Source organism: Hirsutella rhossiliensis, assembly GCF_020360975.1.
Source record: "Hirsutella rhossiliensis strain HR02 chromosome Unknown scaffold00004, whole genome shotgun sequence".
In the NCBI taxonomy this organism is placed as follows: domain Eukaryota; kingdom Fungi; phylum Ascomycota; class Sordariomycetes; order Hypocreales; family Ophiocordycipitaceae; genus Hirsutella; species Hirsutella rhossiliensis.
The window spans coordinates 5004025-5022093 of record NW_025408670.1 but is presented as its reverse complement, the minus strand read 5'-3'; the positions used below and the strand labels follow the sequence as shown (position 1 = coordinate 5022093).

Below are 18069 nucleotides of genomic sequence, written 5' to 3'. Positions count from 1 at the left end.
GGTACGGTAATTATATAGATGCGAGTTCTATTTACAACGAGATGAACTCCGGTATGCGGAGGGTGCATGAATAGTTGCTCAACAACTTTCGCCACTGGCAAAAAGGGGACGTCCCCTCGGGGCGGAGCATTGAGTCTTGGTCATTATCATCATTTGGGCACTTGGCGCCTCTCAAACATGTAGCGATGTATGGCTCCGCATTCTACGGCTGTCGCCGCCGAAACTCCAGCACCGCATCGGGGCTGGGCGACTTGGTCATGACAATGGACATGGGCTTGGGCCTCTGGTCACCCGGCCGGAGCCGGATGTCGTAGCCCAGGACGAAGCGGGCGAGCATCAGCTTGATCTCGTTGCCGGCGAAGAAGCGGCCGGGACAAGCGTGGCGGCCGGCCCCAAAGTTGACGTACGTGTCGCCGATGGACGTGAACTGCAGGCGGTTGTTGGCCTCGGCAGACTGTTGGCGTAGGTGGTAGAAGCGTAGGGGATCGAACTGATCGGCGTTGGGGAAGAAGCGCTCGTCGTGGGCGATGCCGGCCAGGGGCGCAACGACGCGGGTGCCGACGGGCAGCTGAGTGCCGTCGGAGAGAGCGATGGGCTTCATAACCTTGCGGAGGAAGGAGACTTGAAGGCTGTCAGCAGATGGGCGGCGGCCGCTGCGGATGGAGAGACTCACCGATGTTTCCGCGTAGTCGCTGCACCTCCCTCATGAAGCTGTCCATCTTCTTCAGCTTTGCCATGCTATCCTTTCTCATCCAGCCCTCGTCCGCCTCGAGGACCTGATGAGCCTCCTTGCGCAACTCGTCCTGAATCTCGGGATGGGCCGCCAAGTCGTATATGCACTCGCAGAGAAGGCCGTGCGTCGTGTGGATCGAGGCCGCCGCAGTCACGAGCTGCAGTTCTGCCTGCGTCTGCACGTCTGCCTTTTCATTGTCGGGCAAGGCCTCGATGAGCCACTGCATCATGTCGTTGGGGGGCTTCTCACAGCTCGGGGAGTCCAGGTCACGGATCCTCTCCTCCAGGATTGGCCTAATCATGTTTTTGGCGTTTTCAATGTCGCGGCGAATCTTGCCCAGGTCCGACACGAAATATTGGGTAAAGGGCCGCGCCCACTCGGGGAAGAATTGGAGCTTGGCGCCAGCCATGAAGACGTGGATGGCAAAGTTGATGCTCGTGTCCATCCACCGCTCCTGGCGGTTTATGTCAGGGCCGACAAACGCCCTGCCACTGAGGCGAGTCACGGCCCTCAGAGCAAAGGGGTGCCATTTCACCGGGGTCCAGTCGTCGCAGGCAGGGAACTCTGTGGCGACAATGTACTCGAGCTCTTCCTTGAGCTGGGGAGCGAGCTTGACGAGATTTTGCGTCAGACGGGTCCGCAAGAGCAGTGTCAAGAGCTCATCGTTGTGGCCGGGCGAGAACTTTGTGTACTTGCTTTGGAGGGCCTAAGGAAGTATGTGTTTAGAACATGGGCTATTATGACACAGGCTTGCGGGCGCGCGAATTACTCACATCGGCAATGGCCTCCTTGGCACTTAGGACGTCTTCGGGCAGAGTCTTGAGCTCGCCGACATAGTTGGAGGGCAGAACGAGTTGAGGCCCCTCGGTGCCACTAATCTGGTACACCTTGTCTTGGAACTGTGGTGTTGTTAGCTCCGGTAGTCGGAGGGCTGGAGAAGCAGACGAACCTTGCGGTAGCTATCCTTGACGAGAGTCTCTGCCGAAAAGATCCACTTGGTCTTGGAGGCCTTGTAAAGAGGAACGGGGAGGGTACAGTGCCGCTTCCTGGACTGTATTAACCAGGCAACGAGCAAGGCCGCGGCGACGGCGACGTAGTATGTCGAGGGGAAGCGCCAAGTAGCCGGGACGGGGATGGGCACGCTGAGGGCAGACTGCCAAGGTGTGTCGGAGGAGCTATTTTCCATGGTGAGGTGGTGAGGAAGTCAATCGAGGGATTTGGTCCGGGCGCAGGCGGCATTCGCGGTCTCGGGCGGCGTTCCGGACACCGGGGATGAGGAAGAGCAGACGAGAGCCCAGGCATGTGGCTGCTGAGAGGTCGGCGGGCGGCACGACGCTTTGGTGGCGAGGAGCGGCAGCGAGGGCGTCTCTTCTATGATCAGGAAGGCAAGCCTTTGGTTGTTGAAATAACCCGAGCAAACAAGACAATAATAACCCTGGATGTAAGTGGAACCGAGAGCGAGCAGGCGGGCGGGCGGACGAGAGGCGAACCGAGCGCCACGAACGGGACTGAACTATGTCAATACCATTGTAAAATAAAAGATAAAAATAAAAAGAGCGTGAGTATGTATGAGGACAAGGGCGAGAGGGAGGGGGAGATTGGGGGAGATTGGGGGAGAACTGGACAGAGATGGACCGAGAGATGGACTGAGAGAGGGCACGCGGCGTCGCAGGAAGTTTCGTCGAATCGTCTGAGACGCAATGCGTTCGGGATGTGCCACCTCCGGGGGCCTTAGCTCGGGACGAAATCTCTATTTTTGTTTCGAGGCTCTTTGGGCGCTTTGGCCCACCCCCCCTTGGCTCTCTCCATGCTCAGGTGTAGACGGGTTAGCGCCCGAAGAAGCATACCAGGTGAGTTGACCGAGTGGACGTGTCGGGTTGATGGATTACTGCGGGAAGTGGGCGGTGCGAGGGAGAATCTGTGTGCAAGGCAGAGAAAAAGAGATGCTCACGATGCATGATGACTGGACCGTACAGTAAGAAGCACAGTGAATACGTGGTGTCTGCGTTGCTTCCCATGTTAGTGTCCGCCGACTGCTGGTGGTCAGTCGGTACTGCTAAAAAGCCGACGGCCCACGGATAGGACAAGTATCTCGCTATCCACCGAGTACAAACAATCACACTACCTATCAACATGACCAGCCAGGGACAGTGCACCTGACTAACCAAATTGCTTCGAGGATAATTAGCTCATGTCAAGCAAGAATCGAAAGCTTGACTGCAACCAACATGGCGAGTCGCGACTGGGCGCCGATTCGCGGCAGGACATGACACTCTTGCTGCTCGAGGCTATTTTGCTCTGCTCCGGCCTCTTCTTCTAATCCCGCCCACTGAAACGTCGGGCTTTCGAACAGACGGAGCGCCAACGACCAAGGGAGAGAGATCATCGTCCATCATTCTCGCACGGCATCCATCGCCCAACAGGCCATGGCGACGACGGCCGCCGATGATCTGTGCCCTGTTGGGCCTCGGATGTTTGCCTTTCCAGCGCCCTACTGCGCGCTAGCACCCGCCGGGTCCACTGCGCACCCGGGACCCCTGAGGGGAGCCTTCATTTTGTGGACGAATCGTCACCCGCGGCCATTCGTTGTCCCTTTATCGTATCGGGTGCCGGAACACGTGGAGGCTGTAGCCACGTTGGCGGTGTCGACTGCAGATCATGCAGTTTGCTTACCGAACGGAACAGCTCCTCGACGACTTCCCGAGCCCGAACGCCCAACAAACATTTGCCTCTTGTCGTGGCAACTCGATGCCAGTTCAGCTCTCTCCGTCCCGTCCCGCATTTCCCGTGACACCTGAACGGCGGGCCTCAGCCAACTGACCGGCCTGTCCGCTGCCTCACATCATCAAGAGTATACACCAGTCTCTCCCTTGAGCCCGAGGTGTCGGACTGTCGTGATCCCCTCTTCGGACGGCAGCCCGGCTCCCTTGCGCTGGCACCTGTCAGCCGTCTTCCGAGACATCCGCATCCTCTAGCGGCCCCGGATCTGCCAGATCCCGGCGCCGGTAACGATCTGTGAGATGCATGGCGGAAAGGAGGCGTTCAAGCCCCGCCCTGCCCCCCTGCCATGCCGGATGCCAAGGTAGCGGCGGCTTGCGTCCCAACAGGGCTGCTATTGGACACATGTTGGCGGCCTCATGAGCCACATTCCCTGCCAGCATGTTGGTCACCTGCCACTTGGCACGGCCACCATTCATCGACCTAATGCCCTCGGGGTTTTCCTGCTACGGCTGTCTCGAGCTCGGTCGACCGTTGATTCGGTCTAGCCTGTATCTGTACATGACTGTACTGCACGGTAAATCAGCTTTCTGCGAAATACAATCCATATGTCGTGTGGCGGAGAACATTCTCAAACCCAGTGATCGGAATGGTCCGGTATGAGTTGGTATTGGTATGGTAAATACCGCCAAGACCTGGTATGGTTTGACAAAAACTTGATACCATGGTATTACCGGTATACCGAATCATACCAGTAACGCTAAAAATAAGCTCAGGTAAGAGGCTCACTGCGGAGAATGACCAGGCAGAATCCGAGCGGCGATGATTCCAGTGTCATCTGTAGGGCTTATTGACCAGTTTTCTGCCAGTTTATCTACTCCATTCAATCATGAATACCATCATCCTCACAATATCGACCTGGCTACCTTGGTCAGGTCGATCCCGGCACCGAACGGATGCTTTTCGTCTTTGCTGCCGGGTAGCTATCCCAGGAAGGCCCGAAGGTAAGGCGAGTGTTAGTGCGTATTAGAAAGTACTTCTCATTGCACCCAGTTTTATGAGTTCTTCCATGTAGGACGGAGCATGACCTAACGTATCACTGGCCAGACTTGTCAATCGCGTCGTCGGAGGGACAGGAAAAGCTTAAATGATCCTTTCAGGGACAGGAAAGCTTAAATGATCCTTTCAATCGAATTACTTCCGTGATGTTGGAGCCCGAAAATTTTTACGTTAGGCTAGTTGGACGATGGACCAAGATCGAATGATCGAAAGCCACCATACCTTAATTGGTGTATGTCATGATCATGGAATCTCCAGCGCCAACCTCGCCATCTTCGTTTACGACAAGTTCAGCATCAATCCGCTCCAGATCTCCTGCATCGTGTCCCGCGCCACATTTTTCCGCTACGACGCCATCGTCTAATTCTGTCCGTTATCCTGAGCCTCCGGACGAATTCGTACAAGACCATGTCACGTACCTGCGTCGCGCGAAGACGACGAAGAAGGCAGCTCGTCTCGGCTCGTCGCATGTGTGGAAGTACGGTCTTCATTACATCCGAGACAGTGACAAGAAAGAGGTATACTACTGTCACGAATGTGCGATCGGAAAGTATAAGCAAGAGTTATTTGTGATCAATGGCACGTCGGGAGTGAGAAATCATCTCGAACAGAGGCACCAGATTGATCCACAAAGCGGCGTGAGGAAACGCGGTGCGACACGGGCGTCTGTATTGGAGCAACAGAAAAGCGCAGCTGCTAGTAGCAATTTTTCTGGAAAGATACCGTTGAGAGGTTCAAAGAGCTTTTGATTCGTTGGGTTGTGTACTGCCATATTGCTTTCTTCCAGTTGGAGAACCAGTACTTCCGAGAGCTACTCTTCTTTCTGAACCCTGCTCTACTTAATCACCTCCCAAAGGCTGCGAAAACAATTCGAGGTTGGGTTATGGATGCGTTCCTGTCGAAGAAGCAACAGCTGAAAGAGGACCTCCAGCGGTCGCGGAGTAGAATCTCCATCTCCTTCGACCTCTGGACCTCGCCAAACCCGTACGCAATCCTGGGTGTCGTCGCCATGTGGATTGACGCCACCGGCAAGCGACGAAGTACCGTCCTGGGCATGCGACGCGTTCATGGCGAGCACAGTGGCGAGAATCTTGGGTCGACCGTTCTCGAATTATTGACGGAATATGACATTGGCGGAGATCAGATTGGATACTTCATGCTGGACAATGCTTCATCCAATGATACCGCTGTTGAGTTTATACTCAAGGAGCTCTGCCCATGGATGAAGCCGCAACAGCGTCGCCATCGCCGACTGCGCTGCTTGGGTCACATTGTCAACCTCTGCTGCCAGGCGTTTCTCATGGGTCGAAATTGTGAGAAGCATTTGGCGAAGCTTGAAAAGCACCACCAGCGCGGAGATTACGTGAAGGTAGAGGAGCTGTGGAAGAAGTTTGGATGTTTAGGCCGGCTCCATAACCTTGTGCGGTACATCCGGCTTACTCCTCAAAGGCGGGAGGAGTTTGCAGCAATTATTATCGGCGGCCATCTCTCCGAATTCGATGGGCTCGAGCTTATCCAGAACAACTCCACACGCTGGAATTCGTGGTTTCATTCGATCACACGAGCGTTAAATGTTCGAGAACGTTTGGAAATCTTCTCAGCTCGTCATGTACCAGGAGAGGGTCTCAAGGGATTTCGAACTTCAAACTAGATGGACAGCACTGGTTCGAGCTTGAAAAGATCGAGCTCGCACTAAAAGACTTCTTCGCGGCAACTATGCTTGCTGAAGGAAACAAGACATCCCTCGCTGACTGGTTTTCGACTTTGGACTGTCTTCTCCGCGAGATCAACGAGACGAAGGATCACTACCATGACATTCACGAGGAAGACGACGACGACAACTTCACGTGGAGGTATCTCCAGGTTGTGCAGATGCTGCGTGGTCAAAGTGCGAGGAGTATTACAGCAACCGACAACGGAATTGGCAACATCGATTTCCTGAAGATACTGATCTTCCGCCAGCGTATTACGCAGCTCAAGTACTCAATCCGTATCGAAAGTGGGCATGGTTCAGGCAAGAATGGGTTCTTCAGGGCGACGAAGGAAGACAGAAGTGGTATGAAAGCGCACAGCTGGCGGTGAAGCAGCTCTGGGAGACAGAGTATAAGGGAAAGTACCCTGTTGAGGCGCTACCACCTCCAGTCAGGAAGGACAAGGATCCAGACCCAGCATTCGATCGGCAGAGGGAACATAAGCGCATTCGCATAGACGGCCCGGCTGCTGCCACCGATCTGTATGAGCAGTATATTTCGACCGACCGGCTGCATGACGAGGAGGCAGGTTGCGATGAGGCCATCGCCTATTGGCTATCCCGTTATGACTCGCAAAGAGACCTCGCCCGCTTCGCTCTGGATCTATTTGCGGTTTCCCCAATGTCAGATGAGTGCGAACGGCTGTTTAGTAGCGCAAAGCTTGGTATAGTTGATCGTCGAGGTAGGCTTAAGGCAGATATCATAGAGGCTTGTGAGTGTCTACGTGCCTGGTATGGGAAGCCTCGGGCTGAGGATAGCGAAGATAGCGGGGATAGCGAGAATGAAAGCGAATAAGCGATCAAGTTGACAACTAGTAGCCAATACATTTCCTATTTTTGCAACCCGCCTCATTCTGAGCGGTCTTGGCGGTATTACTGGTATTACCGGTAAGCCATACCGGTAAGGATATCAGCAGGTGGTATGGTATGGTATAGAGGTCATACCATACCATACCGGACCATTCCGATCACTGCTCAAACCTCGAGCCTGACCTGTCTGGTGTGCTCAAGAAAAGTGCCGGCTCAAACCACGTCATGCCATGGCTCCATGAGTAGCCTCGCAAACTGTACTTGGAAGAGACGGGGACGAAGAGGCAGACACTGGCTTCTCGAGCCGAGGCTTGAGATGTATAAGATTCGAAATCTTCCAAATATCGACAAGGGGCGGCGCTCGATTGCGGTCCAAACAAATCGCTGCCAATCAACCGTCTCCCGGGGCGGTGGGAGACAGATATATCATATACCTCGAAGGGCAGATGCTGGCTTGCCCCAGGTTTGGCTGACATGGTTCGTCGATCCCTCCATCCACCTTTCTGGGAGTTTGAGCTCCCGACGCTTTTCGCGTGTCAGTTATTCAAACAAGTGCACCGTCGAATCTACAACAAAGTAGCATCTCGTACCAGGAGAGGCGGGCAGGCTGGTTCCAGTTGTGTTTCAGTGTAGATGGTTCAAGCCTGGCAGATCGATCAGCTTGCTGACTGAAAGCAGGAAGAAAAGCCGTTCCAGAGTGAGTCTGAATCTGCAGACAACATCGTCCGAGAAGGCCCGGTAGATTAGTGTGGAGAACCCCGAGTCTCGATATGTGCCCAACGATTGCGTCTCGGCGTCATCGACTGTCGACGTAGAGCTTCTTGGTGGTTCGCCGTCATTTCGGTCCCCAGCTGAATCATCAAGGATAGCCCTTAACTCTGATCGACTCGAGGGTAGGTAAGCAGGCGACTGGGGACATACCGGGCCGAAGCCGGGAAATGAGCAACAGTAAATTAAGCTGGCCGAGAGAATATCTCTCGTTTACTCGTCAACTTGGGCTTTGAAAACTGAAAGGCATGAGCCAAATACTCTCGTTGCCTTGCACTTTGAGCTGTGCCCCCTGTGCTACCTCAAGCTCCCTATCAACGTCAATATGGAGCAATTGATGCATGGCATGTGGAAGACAGTTGTCTTCCCACGTAGCTTTCAAGAGTCCAGGCTATATGCACAGATTGCAGTTGTGAGGGATATGTTGGCTGATGTTACTTGTGTGTTCCTCTCCTTCCCTTCTCCCCACTGACCAAGGCCCCTTATTTGTATCCCTTTCTTTCTTCCTTCTTGATTTCCCTGTTATGCTTTTATGATACAATATACAATTTGTTGGCAAGAAGGGCTCAACGACCTCTTCCTCCATATAGCCTCGTCAGCTTCTTGAGCTTCTATGCATCCACGTAGCTTTATCGTCAGCCTCGATCCTGATATACAGCTCGCGTCATAGCCTTAGCCCTCACATATCCCTAGCTACCAAGATCTCCGCGGACATATTTCGCGACAGGAGGGGACTCACTACGTAGTCTCTCGCCAAGGGCAATCTTCAGGCTTGAAAATCAACAGCAGATGTCGGCGTGGGCTGCCAAACGGTGGGCCCTCAAAGCTGAAATTCACCCCCCTACCTGTACTCAGATTCGACTATTGACCAAGCTTCGATCCCAGAGTCTATCGACCAGTCATGGTCGTTTCTGGGCGGGACGCCACTGGTCATTTGACGGATTCTTAGTATTCGGGGTAAAACCCGCTAGCTTCCCAGTCTACGATGGCCACCGCCGCCCAAGTTCACCTTGAACAAGGCGGTCTATAATGACACGCGTGGATTAAATGTTCCCCGTCCGCAGAGCACATGCGTGACCTTGGCATCAGAGTCGGTGCCTCGCACAGTGTCTTTGCGTCTGTCTCGAGGAAGCTTTTCGGGACGTAGTCTTCGGGGTCCGCGAAGACAGATTCGATTCACGAGGCGTGGGGTCGACTAGATGTAGGCCAGCAACCAGAAAGGCACGGGCTGCGTCTTTGCATTTTGCCCCCAGAAATCGGCAAAGTCTTCGGCTCCGCGTTCTGCGAATGACCAATCCTCCCGCTCGTAGTCTTATTCCGCTCGCAAGGAGCGCCGCTGACGTCCGACATGTCGGCCCCAAAGTCGACAGGCTCTCCCCGCTGGTACTGGTCGATGCGCCGGTACAGGGCTTCTTTCTCGCGGAGCATTCTGGCCCGGGCTGCCCGTCGATTCTTGACCATCTTGAACGGAGCCCACGGCGGAATTCCTATCATCAACAATGGGAACAAGTCGTTCAATGGGTGCGAGAAGATCTCTCCACGAGTTTTGGAGCTTCCTCTTGAGGTCTGGCGAGCCGATTTCGCCAAAGACTTGCACGAAGAGGGAGGGTGTACCGGACGGGCTCGGCAGAGTCATGTCGGCCGAGGATATAACTTGCAACGGCGATCTCGATGGTGGCCCAAACTGGAAAGAGTTTGTATTTTTCGGGCCTGCGCATCATCTCATCATTCATCGGGTTGACAGGACTCCTTTCTCGGCACTCGAGGTCAGCACACTAGCCTTCTCTTCATGTGCCTTTATTATTTACCTCCCGGAGTGGTCGAAGCCCAAAGATGTTGGCGCCCCCTTCTACATCGACACGAATGCCCTCGTCTTGCCGCGACACACTCGCCTACATCGCTGAGGCGGCCCCGGTTAGTTAGAGGTTTTAGAAGGATCGGTCGATTGGCAACATTGCCGGCCGTGCAAGTGCCGGTACGAGCCGAAACAATTTCATGCTGAATACCGGCGATAGAGGGGAAACGAAGTCGGTAAGAAGAGATTGAAGCACCACTCCTTCCCAGGCTTATAGAGCAACCGCGTGATCGAACCATGTTCTCCAGTGCGAGAAGGAAAGCGGCGTCAAAAATATCAAAGATGCCAAAGTTCAGCTGTCCAACATGTGCAATGGCTGTGGCATGACAAGCGGGCCCTTTCATGTTGCATGTGTAAGCCTACGGAAATCTGCTTATGTCTGCTCCGGGGTCGGGGCAGAGGGAGCATAAGCGAAAGGACATTTGGAGCACGTGGGATTCTGGTGGACGCTGCTGGATTCAAAACGAGATGTGACGAGTGTGAGGCTCCAGCTGCAGCGTCAGGATACAACAGCAATAATCCCTGCGGCAAAGCACATCTGAGGCACCGGCGAAGGATTACTCGCCATTACCTCGGTAACGTTGGCCGCTCATCTCGCTTCCCACCTCGGGTCAACGCTGATGGCTTCATGCCAAGTTCCGCCTACCGTTCCAAGCCTGTTGCTAGGACTGCCCAGAACAGGAAACAGGGGGTGACGAGTGTTCCAATATCGAATAAGTGTGAGTGGGGGGGGGGAGTCGAACTTGTTGGGAAAAAGAAAGGATGTAGTAAGATGAGATGGATGAAGACGGAGGGTGATTGATAAGATGATCAGATAAAAAGAACTTTTCCTCCAAGGATGTACCTGGTATTTACTGTACTTTACGGAGTACAGTACCTGTAGGCCTGGGGTACAAAAATAAAGTACCAACTGGGGTTCCGCCCTTCCTTCCAACCCCAAACCTCAGGAGACGGCGAGGGATGCCGGGCCGAAGAATCCCGAGGGGCCGGCGAACACGAAGGGCCAATTTGGGGAAGGAGGCAAGCGCGTGCCATTCCGACCTTCCGACCGCGGGCAGGATGCCACACGCACTGGGCGCCGCACCGTGTACCAGCAAATCTTGACCGTCACGAGTCGCTGGCTCCACCCTCTCACCGTGCGCTTCGCTGCTGTCTGGGGTGCATAGGACAATTAACTTAAGTACTGTAAGAACCTGGGAAACCTTAAAACCCTAATGATAGAGAGCGTGAACTCGAGATGGGAGCAGACTCGACGTCCTTTGCACGGCAGCGGAGCAGGACTCCGAGAGCGGAATTGGTGGCGTGACGGCGAGGAGCTCCGTATTCTCGCACACGGGCCGCAGCGAGAAGGGTGCCATGTCGCGACAAATCGATCCATCGGCGGTGGATACGGGGGGCAAAACCCGGTGGCCGATATTCGGCGCCGCCGCTAATCAATCAATCAATCAGTCACTCAATCAATCAATCAGTGAGCTCATTTCCGAGTACGCGGGATCGTGTTACGCTCTGCACGTGGGCCTGACACGCCATCTTCTTTTTCCCCCTCCTCGCTCTGGACTTGCGACGACGACGATGCATGGCCCCAGAGGAATAAGGCCCAGCCAGTGCTGCCTATCAAATATTACAGGCAGCTACAGGACCTACACGAGCTTGACAAATTTCTCTCCACCGTCAACAAGGAGGGAGCTCCGTCCATCGGCCCAGGCCGTCAGAGCGTGATTGATAAGGCCCCACGATCGATGCTGTCACCACGTCGCAATCGTGAGATCACTCCACATGTACTCGACTTCGGGAGCCTCTCTCGGTATCCGTATCCACGGGACGCATACGCAGCATCTACCAATTACCTAACAATCACTAAGCGCGCTTCTGCAATGGACAGTGCAAAGCTGGGGACTACACTGTCAACTCGCGAGACTCGCCAAGCACTGTCCGCGACCCAACAAGCACAAGGGCCACTCCGCGCCGAGTTCTCGGCCCCCACCTCGCACAGTGCGCACGTACAGTAATCCAGGCCTTCCCAGCGGTCGCTGCACGCAGTCAAGGGCCCCCTACCGGGTACCTACATGTGTACCCACGGCACCTGCGCTCCAGATGTACAGTACATGCGCACCCACCGCACGCCACGCCACCCGCCACTCAAAAGTCATGGACGCCCTCGGCTCCCTTCACCGGACACTCTCGCACTGCAACAACCGCCCATTGCCGACTCACTTCTGCTCCTGTTCACCTCGGCTTCAGACCCGGCTAGGGCCCGTCTTATACCGATTCCACCCCTGGATTTCGCAGTTTGAACGCTGCGGCTTTGACGACATGCTTGGGCGCCCCTGACAAACGTCCCCCGGCACACACTCGCCTTCCACTTTACGCCAAATCTCAGCCTCTCTTCAATTCAGCTCCCTCGCGCGCCAGCCTGCCCAAATCTTCCTTTACCACTTCTCGCCCTGCGCCGTCGGGCGCCATCCGCCTCGCCTCACCCGCCCATCATGACACAGACGACGTCCGACAAGGCCTTGGTCGCCTCGACGTCGGAATGTGTCCCCTCGGAGCCCAAGGCGCCCTCAATTGCGCCCTCGTTGACATACTCGGACGACTCGGACGACCAGGAAGAGCCCGTCCGTCACGAGCAGACCCGCGCACGACGTGCCTCGACGCGGCTCATCGCCCAGAATGCCCGCGATATCCAGCGCATCACCGGCGAGACCACGGCCGAGTTTGTCGGTCGCTGCTGCGGAGGCGGCTGCTGTTTGATGGGCTCTCGTCGCTCCGTCCTCGAATGCGAGCAGGTTTCCCCGCCGGATAACGATGCGTACCGCTCCCTGGGCCTCGAAATTGGCCAAATACCCGTCCAATTGACAAAGGTCACCGACATGCCCGACAAGACAGTCTCTTTCACCTCACTCTCACCACCTCGCAGCCTGCCCTCTCCAACCGACTCGGCCATTTCCTTCGGCTCCGATCGTGGCTCGCCCCGCGCCGCCAGCCCCGGGTCCGAGGCCGTCAACACGGGCGTCCAGCCCCCGCGATTCGTCCAGCCTCACCCCCCTTTCCACGTATACCCGGCTCGCATCCACGCCGCGCGCGAGCTCACCAGGCCGGGCGCCGAGAAGCGTACGTTCCACTTCGATCTCGACATCACTGACTACCCGGACGAGGAATCGACCGACTTCAAGGTGGGCGGCGCCATCGGCGTCATGGCGCCCAACTGCCAGCACACCGTCGACGATGTGTTGGACGCGCTCATGGTGCCGCGGTTCCAGCGTGACAAGCCCGTCTTGATGAGCACCACCAAAGGGCGATGGCCCACCGTCTGGGGCGATGATAAGCCGCGAGAGATTGTCACGACCCGCCGCGACTTGCTGACTTGGTGCACCGATCTCCAATCCTACCCGCCGACCAAGCCGCTCCTCCGCGTTCTCGCCGAGCACGCCAGCGCGGACAACGAAAAGAAGATTCTCATGTTTCTCTGTGCCGCTGAGGGCCAGGGGAGGTTCTGCGACCTCCGGACCGGGCCGCACATGACCGTTGCCCAGCTCCTGCACGCCTTCCCGAGCTCGCAGCCGCCTCTGGACGAACTGCTGTCTTGCCTGCAGCAGCTCATGCCCCGGTTCTATTCCCTGTCCAACGATCCCCACGAGTCGTACCAGGTTCGGGACCGGAAGCAACACCGTCTCATTGAGATTGCTGTTACGGTTCACGAGTCGGACGACTGGCAAAGGGGTTCCCGCACGGGCGTGGGCTCAGGGTTCTTTGAGCGCCAGGCTCGGCGCTTTCTCGACGCACAACAGGCCGGGGAGAAGAGCCCGGAGGTGTACATTCCCATGTTCAAGGGCCTCATGGCGAACCCCCTGGCCAGGGAGTTCAAGGCGGACGGGCCGATGCTTCTCATCGGCGCCGGCGTGGGTATCGCCCCTTTCCGAGGCTTCGTCCAACGCCGGTTGAAGCAGGCCAACTGCGCCAACAAGGTGTGGGTGCTGCAAGGCATTCGCGACTCGCTCGTCGACGAGATCTACAGCGGCGAGTGGGGCGTGCACGAGGACGAGGTCAAGCGCGTGGTGCAGAGCCGTCGCGGCGAGGGCAAGTACGTGCAGGAGGAAGTCCGGAATCAGGCCGACCTTGTCTGGTACATCATCAATGCCGTCGACGGACGCGTGTTTGTGTGCGGCAGCTCCAAAGGCATGGGCGAGGGTGTCGAGGAAGCCCTCGTGGACGTGTCCATGGCCAAGGGCAACCTGGAGCGGGAAGAGGCCAAGAACTTTTGGCAGCTAAAGAAGGAAGCGGGACAGTACATTGCCGAGACGTGGTAGGGACCAATGGTTGGAGGCTGGGGCGGCAGTGCAAAAGGCCACGCCGCTGTATTTTCACCCTGTTTATAACCAAGGAAGGGACAAGGCTTACGGAGGCGTGGCATTTACGAGGAGGATGGACTACGCACATTAGAGGCCAACAGCGCAAGCAAGCGTTGGCCCAAAATCAGATTGGGAGACGGTTTCGTTTTGGCGTACGGAGTGGATCAGGGGCAGCGCGATACGGGACTTCTGAAGGCTGATGGACTTTGCCTAGACTGGTGTAGATGAGTCGAGATGGGCAGGGGACGAGGCTTGAATGACAATAAAGTATGGCGATTGGTTAGAGAACATGTGTTGGCGAGGAGGATCGCGAAAGAGTGCATCTTATCTGGCGGTTTTAGCAACGTGGCCATGGACGGGCCATCTGCCAAGCAGGATGGTGAGGCCCGGGATAGACAGACAGACGCTCGACGGCAACCCAAGTTCAGGTGCGGAGGGTCCCACGTTTGAGGACCAAGGGGGGGCCGTGGTGGTCATCCCGCGCGGTTATGACCAACGAATGCTGATGAATACTTACGGAACACTTACGGATACAGCCTGGGCTAATTCTCTCGGCGCTTCAAAGGCGGTGGAGGTGGAGGAAGAGGAGGAGGAGGAGGTCCAAGGACCAATTATTAACGCCCGCGCGCGGTGCTGACAAACGCCGGCAGGACCAAGTACGCGAGCCCCGCCATCCGACCACCCCACCGGGCCCCCTTCTCCCTGCTGAACACAGACAGCAGCTCTCTCTGCGGGCAAGCTATTTCGCGATACGGGGGTTCCATTTGCTGTAGACAGCACTTGCCCAGACAGGTATCTAGGCATATTAGTAGCGGATTGATAATGAATTTTTTTTTGGCAAAGAAGACGTCGCTTCGGGCATAGTCCGGCCGCCCTGGAAACCCCACCGGCCAACTCAGCCCGGGTTCCGGGAGGGACCGACCGGGCGCCCAAGTCCGGCTTGCCGTGGGAGGCGCCGAGTATATATATCCCGAGGCGCCTCCCCGGCTTCCAACCTGGGACCTGCATCTTGCATCCAAAGCACACACCATCAAGGCCTGTCTAGTTGTCTCTCGAGACTACTGCTACTACTACTGGCAAACCTCTTGCGCTCTCTACCCATCCTCAACGCAACTCGCCCTTGCTCTTCACGCATCCGAGCACTATAGCTATACCGCCATCAACCAACAAGAAAGGGGGGAAATAATGTCCGCCGCCAAGATGTCCGCCGACGCCCTGCTGCAAATGGCCAAGACGCGCCGCACCATCTACGCGCTCAACAAGACGCTCCCCGTGCCCGCCGCGCGCATCCAGGAGCTCGTGCACCAGACGACGCTGCACACGCCCTCGTCCTTCAACTCGCAGTCGAGCCGCGTCGTCGTCCTGCTGGGCGCCGAGCACGACAAGCTGTGGGACATGGCCGCCGAGGCCCTGCGCGCCGTCGTCCCCGACGACCGCTGGCCCGCCACGGCCGACCGCATCGCCGGCTTCAAGGCCGCCGCCGGCTCCGCCCTCTTCTTCACCGACGACGACGCCGTCAAGGAGATGCAGGCCAAGTTCCCCACCTACGCCGACCGCTTCGGGCCCTGGGCCGACCAGAGCAACGGCATGCAGCAGTGGCTCCTCTGGACCGCGCTCGAGCTTGAGGGCCTCGGCGCCAATCTCCAGCACTACAGCCCCCTCATCGACCAAAAGGTCGCCGCGACCTGGAAGCTGCCCGTCTCGTGGAAGCTCAATGCCCAGCTCGTCTTTGGCGGCAAGGCGGGCGAGGCGGGCGAGAAGCAGTTCAAGCCCCTGGACGAGCGCGTCAAGTTCTTCGGCAAGGCTTGATGGAACAAGATGAGAACTTTTCCGGATGCTGTGCAGTCCTTTGGGTAGAAAAGCGGAACATCTAGCTAGACATTGCGCTTGGAACCAGGGCAGTTGGTTAGACATGATAGAAGCAGCGTTTGCAGCCCCGGACAAGCGGGGGTTCCCAGGGGGTTCCCAGTTATGCAATTCATGTTATTCGATGACACTTGCTCTCAGCGGGCAATCTTCGCTGCCCATTGGACTCTTTGCAAGCTCACGCCGGGTCGAGTGGATTTCAAGCCTCTGCCTCTCCCCCCTTACTCTTCGATGATGCGCCCCAGAGCCTGGCCCATCTTGACCTTTTGCCCTTTTTCCACAGACCACTCCCACCTCGACTTGGCCTTGCCCTCCCTGTACTGCTCCGCCGGCGCCTCAAACACCATCACAATCGTGCTGCCCAGCTGGAACCCCCCCATCTCCTCGCCCCTGCGCAGTGCGTGACCTTGCAGGACTGAGCTCGCCCCCTCGTACGTCGCCTCTGCGAACGCGAGATAAGGCTCCCCGCGCTTCGCTGCTGCCTCGGCGGCCTGGTCGGCGGCCGTGTCAGTTGTCAGGCTGTTGGTCCGCAGCTCCCTGTCAAAGTTGATCCTGATGGACCCGACGTTGGTGGCTCCGACGGGAATGTAGCTGAAGAAGCCGTATCGCCAGCGACCCAGCAGCACGACGCGCTCGTTCAGGGTGAAGAGCCCGGGCAGCGTCCGTTGCAAGTACGGCGACACGCTGTACAGCTCACCGGCAAAGTGCCGTCTCCGCTCCACTACCCAGTTTGTCGGCGAGTGGAATCGGTGGTAGTCGCCCGGCGCCAGGTAGACGACTGCGTAGTAGAGGGCTGTCGTCTGGTCTGAAGACAGGAGGTCGTACCACGCCTTCTCCCCGAGCGCTAGGTCTGCGCGCACCTCGGACACGGCTCGCGCCGACACTTCTGTGGACTCGTCGGTCGCCGCTTGCCGGGACTTTGCGCTACTAGGCCCGGAAAGCAGGTCCGGAAGAGTGTAAGGAATGCCGTTCACCTTGGCAAACTCCTCTTCCTGCTTGACGATTTCCTCATCCCCTCGACGCTCTCTTGCACTGCTTTCACCATCATATAAGCCTTTTCCGGAAGAACCATCCAAAAGACTGGGTGTTGGTGTATTCTTCCCAAGCAGCGCATCAATGCTGTACGTCATGCCTTTGACTTGCTCAATGTCGCCGCCCTCAATGCGCCCAAACTGAAGCACCTTGCCGTCTGAGGGCGACAATAAAGCGTTGGGGTCGGCATCTAGCGGCCGCACGCCTGGCTTCAGGGTGCGATAGAAGAAGGCTGCCAGGTTGGGGTACACGTGAAGGTCGGGCTCGGAAACCTCGTCGAGGCTGCGGTAGTCAGCGACGACTGCATTGGCACCAAATGGCAAGCCGGGACTAACTTGACTCCAAAGATGAAGGAATACAGCTTGAATCCGGGGACTCGAAGGTAGTAGGGAATCGTCAGCTCGTTGAAGCGGCCCCATATCCGAGAGATTGCCTTCAGCGGCAGAGTCGACATGACCTGAACCTGCCTATAGGCCCCAGCTTGTCAGCCTACATGGACCCTCTCACCAGTGCTGGTTTCCTTACCATGGCCCTTCTGGCCGGACCCTGCGCCGCGTCTTGTGCTGGCCAGGCTCGCCTTGACCGTCTTGCAGCTCCTTCTGCCTCTCCTGTTCCCTCGTAGAGACCTTGTAGAACTGCACGAGGCCGAGGAAGCCAATGCCGACCCCGACGGGAATCTGGTACCATTGGATCTTGCTGCTGCGCAGTGCCTCGCCGAGACGCTGGGAGAAGCGCGGGCCCTTGCCGGTGTTGGAGGAGAAGCTGCGCGCCGAGACGGGCGTGCGTCGGGGGCCTCGCAAGCTGGCTCCCGGGGGCGTTGGGCGCAGAGCCGCGCAGTTGGAGCACCGGCCATGGAGACTGGCGAGTGGATGGCGCCGGAGGAGCGGCGCGGAGCCGGGTCCGAGAGTTGCGGCCATGGCTTCCCGGGTGCAGTCAGTGTCGGTGAGGCGAATTGACGGACAGAATTAATTCAGAGTCGCGATAGTCGGAGGTCTGACGTAGGTACAAAATACCCCGAGAGTGCAAGTACTTGGGTACCTAGATACCTAGGTACCGACCGGAAACGGGAAAATTTTAAGCCGCAGGGGTCTAGGGGAAGTATGTACTCTATACTTTGTTAAATCGTTGG

General features: G+C 56.9%; 5 protein-coding genes across 5 annotated transcripts; 3 read left to right on the top strand and 2 right to left on the bottom strand.

Annotated features, from left to right (window-relative positions):
* Positions 1-202: 202 nt before the first annotated feature.
* HRG_04824 (cytochrome p450 domain-containing protein) lies at positions 203-1919 on the bottom strand (the record flags this gene model as incomplete). Its single annotated transcript, XM_044863295.1, has 4 exons — positions 203-621; positions 674-1439; positions 1507-1632; positions 1683-1919. 4 exons carry the CDS (start codon positions 1917-1919, stop codon positions 203-205), a joined length of 1548 nt encoding a protein of 515 aa, XP_044721909.1.
* Positions 1920-5393: 3474 nt separating this feature from the next.
* HRG_04823 (restless-like transposase) lies at positions 5394-6592 on the top strand (the record flags this gene model as incomplete). The annotated part of the gene is made up of 2 exons (XM_044863294.1): positions 5394-5823; positions 6162-6592. The coding sequence occupies 2 exons, from the start codon at positions 5394-5396 to the stop codon at positions 6590-6592; spliced, it is 861 nt and encodes a 286-aa protein (XP_044721908.1).
* A 5587-nt stretch (positions 6593-12179) lies between these two features.
* On the top strand, positions 12180-14000 carry HRG_04822 (FAD binding domain-containing protein; the record flags this gene model as incomplete). Its single annotated transcript, XM_044863293.1, has 2 exons — positions 12180-12565; positions 12611-14000. The coding sequence occupies 2 exons, from the start codon at positions 12180-12182 to the stop codon at positions 13998-14000; spliced, it is 1776 nt and encodes a 591-aa protein (XP_044721907.1).
* A 1227-nt stretch (positions 14001-15227) lies between these two features.
* Positions 15228-15851, top strand: HRG_04821 (nitroreductase family domain-containing protein; the record flags this gene model as incomplete). The annotated part of the gene is made up of 1 exon (XM_044863292.1): positions 15228-15851. One exon carries the CDS (start codon positions 15228-15230, stop codon positions 15849-15851), a length of 624 nt encoding a protein of 207 aa, XP_044721906.1.
* A 278-nt stretch (positions 15852-16129) lies between these two features.
* HRG_04820 (phosphatidylserine decarboxylase domain-containing protein) lies at positions 16130-17857 on the bottom strand (the record flags this gene model as incomplete). Its single annotated transcript, XM_044863291.1, has 3 exons — positions 16130-17222; positions 17276-17407; positions 17466-17857. The coding sequence occupies 3 exons, from the start codon at positions 17855-17857 to the stop codon at positions 16130-16132; spliced, it is 1617 nt and encodes a 538-aa protein (XP_044721905.1).
* Between the last annotated feature and the right edge of the window lie 212 nt (positions 17858-18069).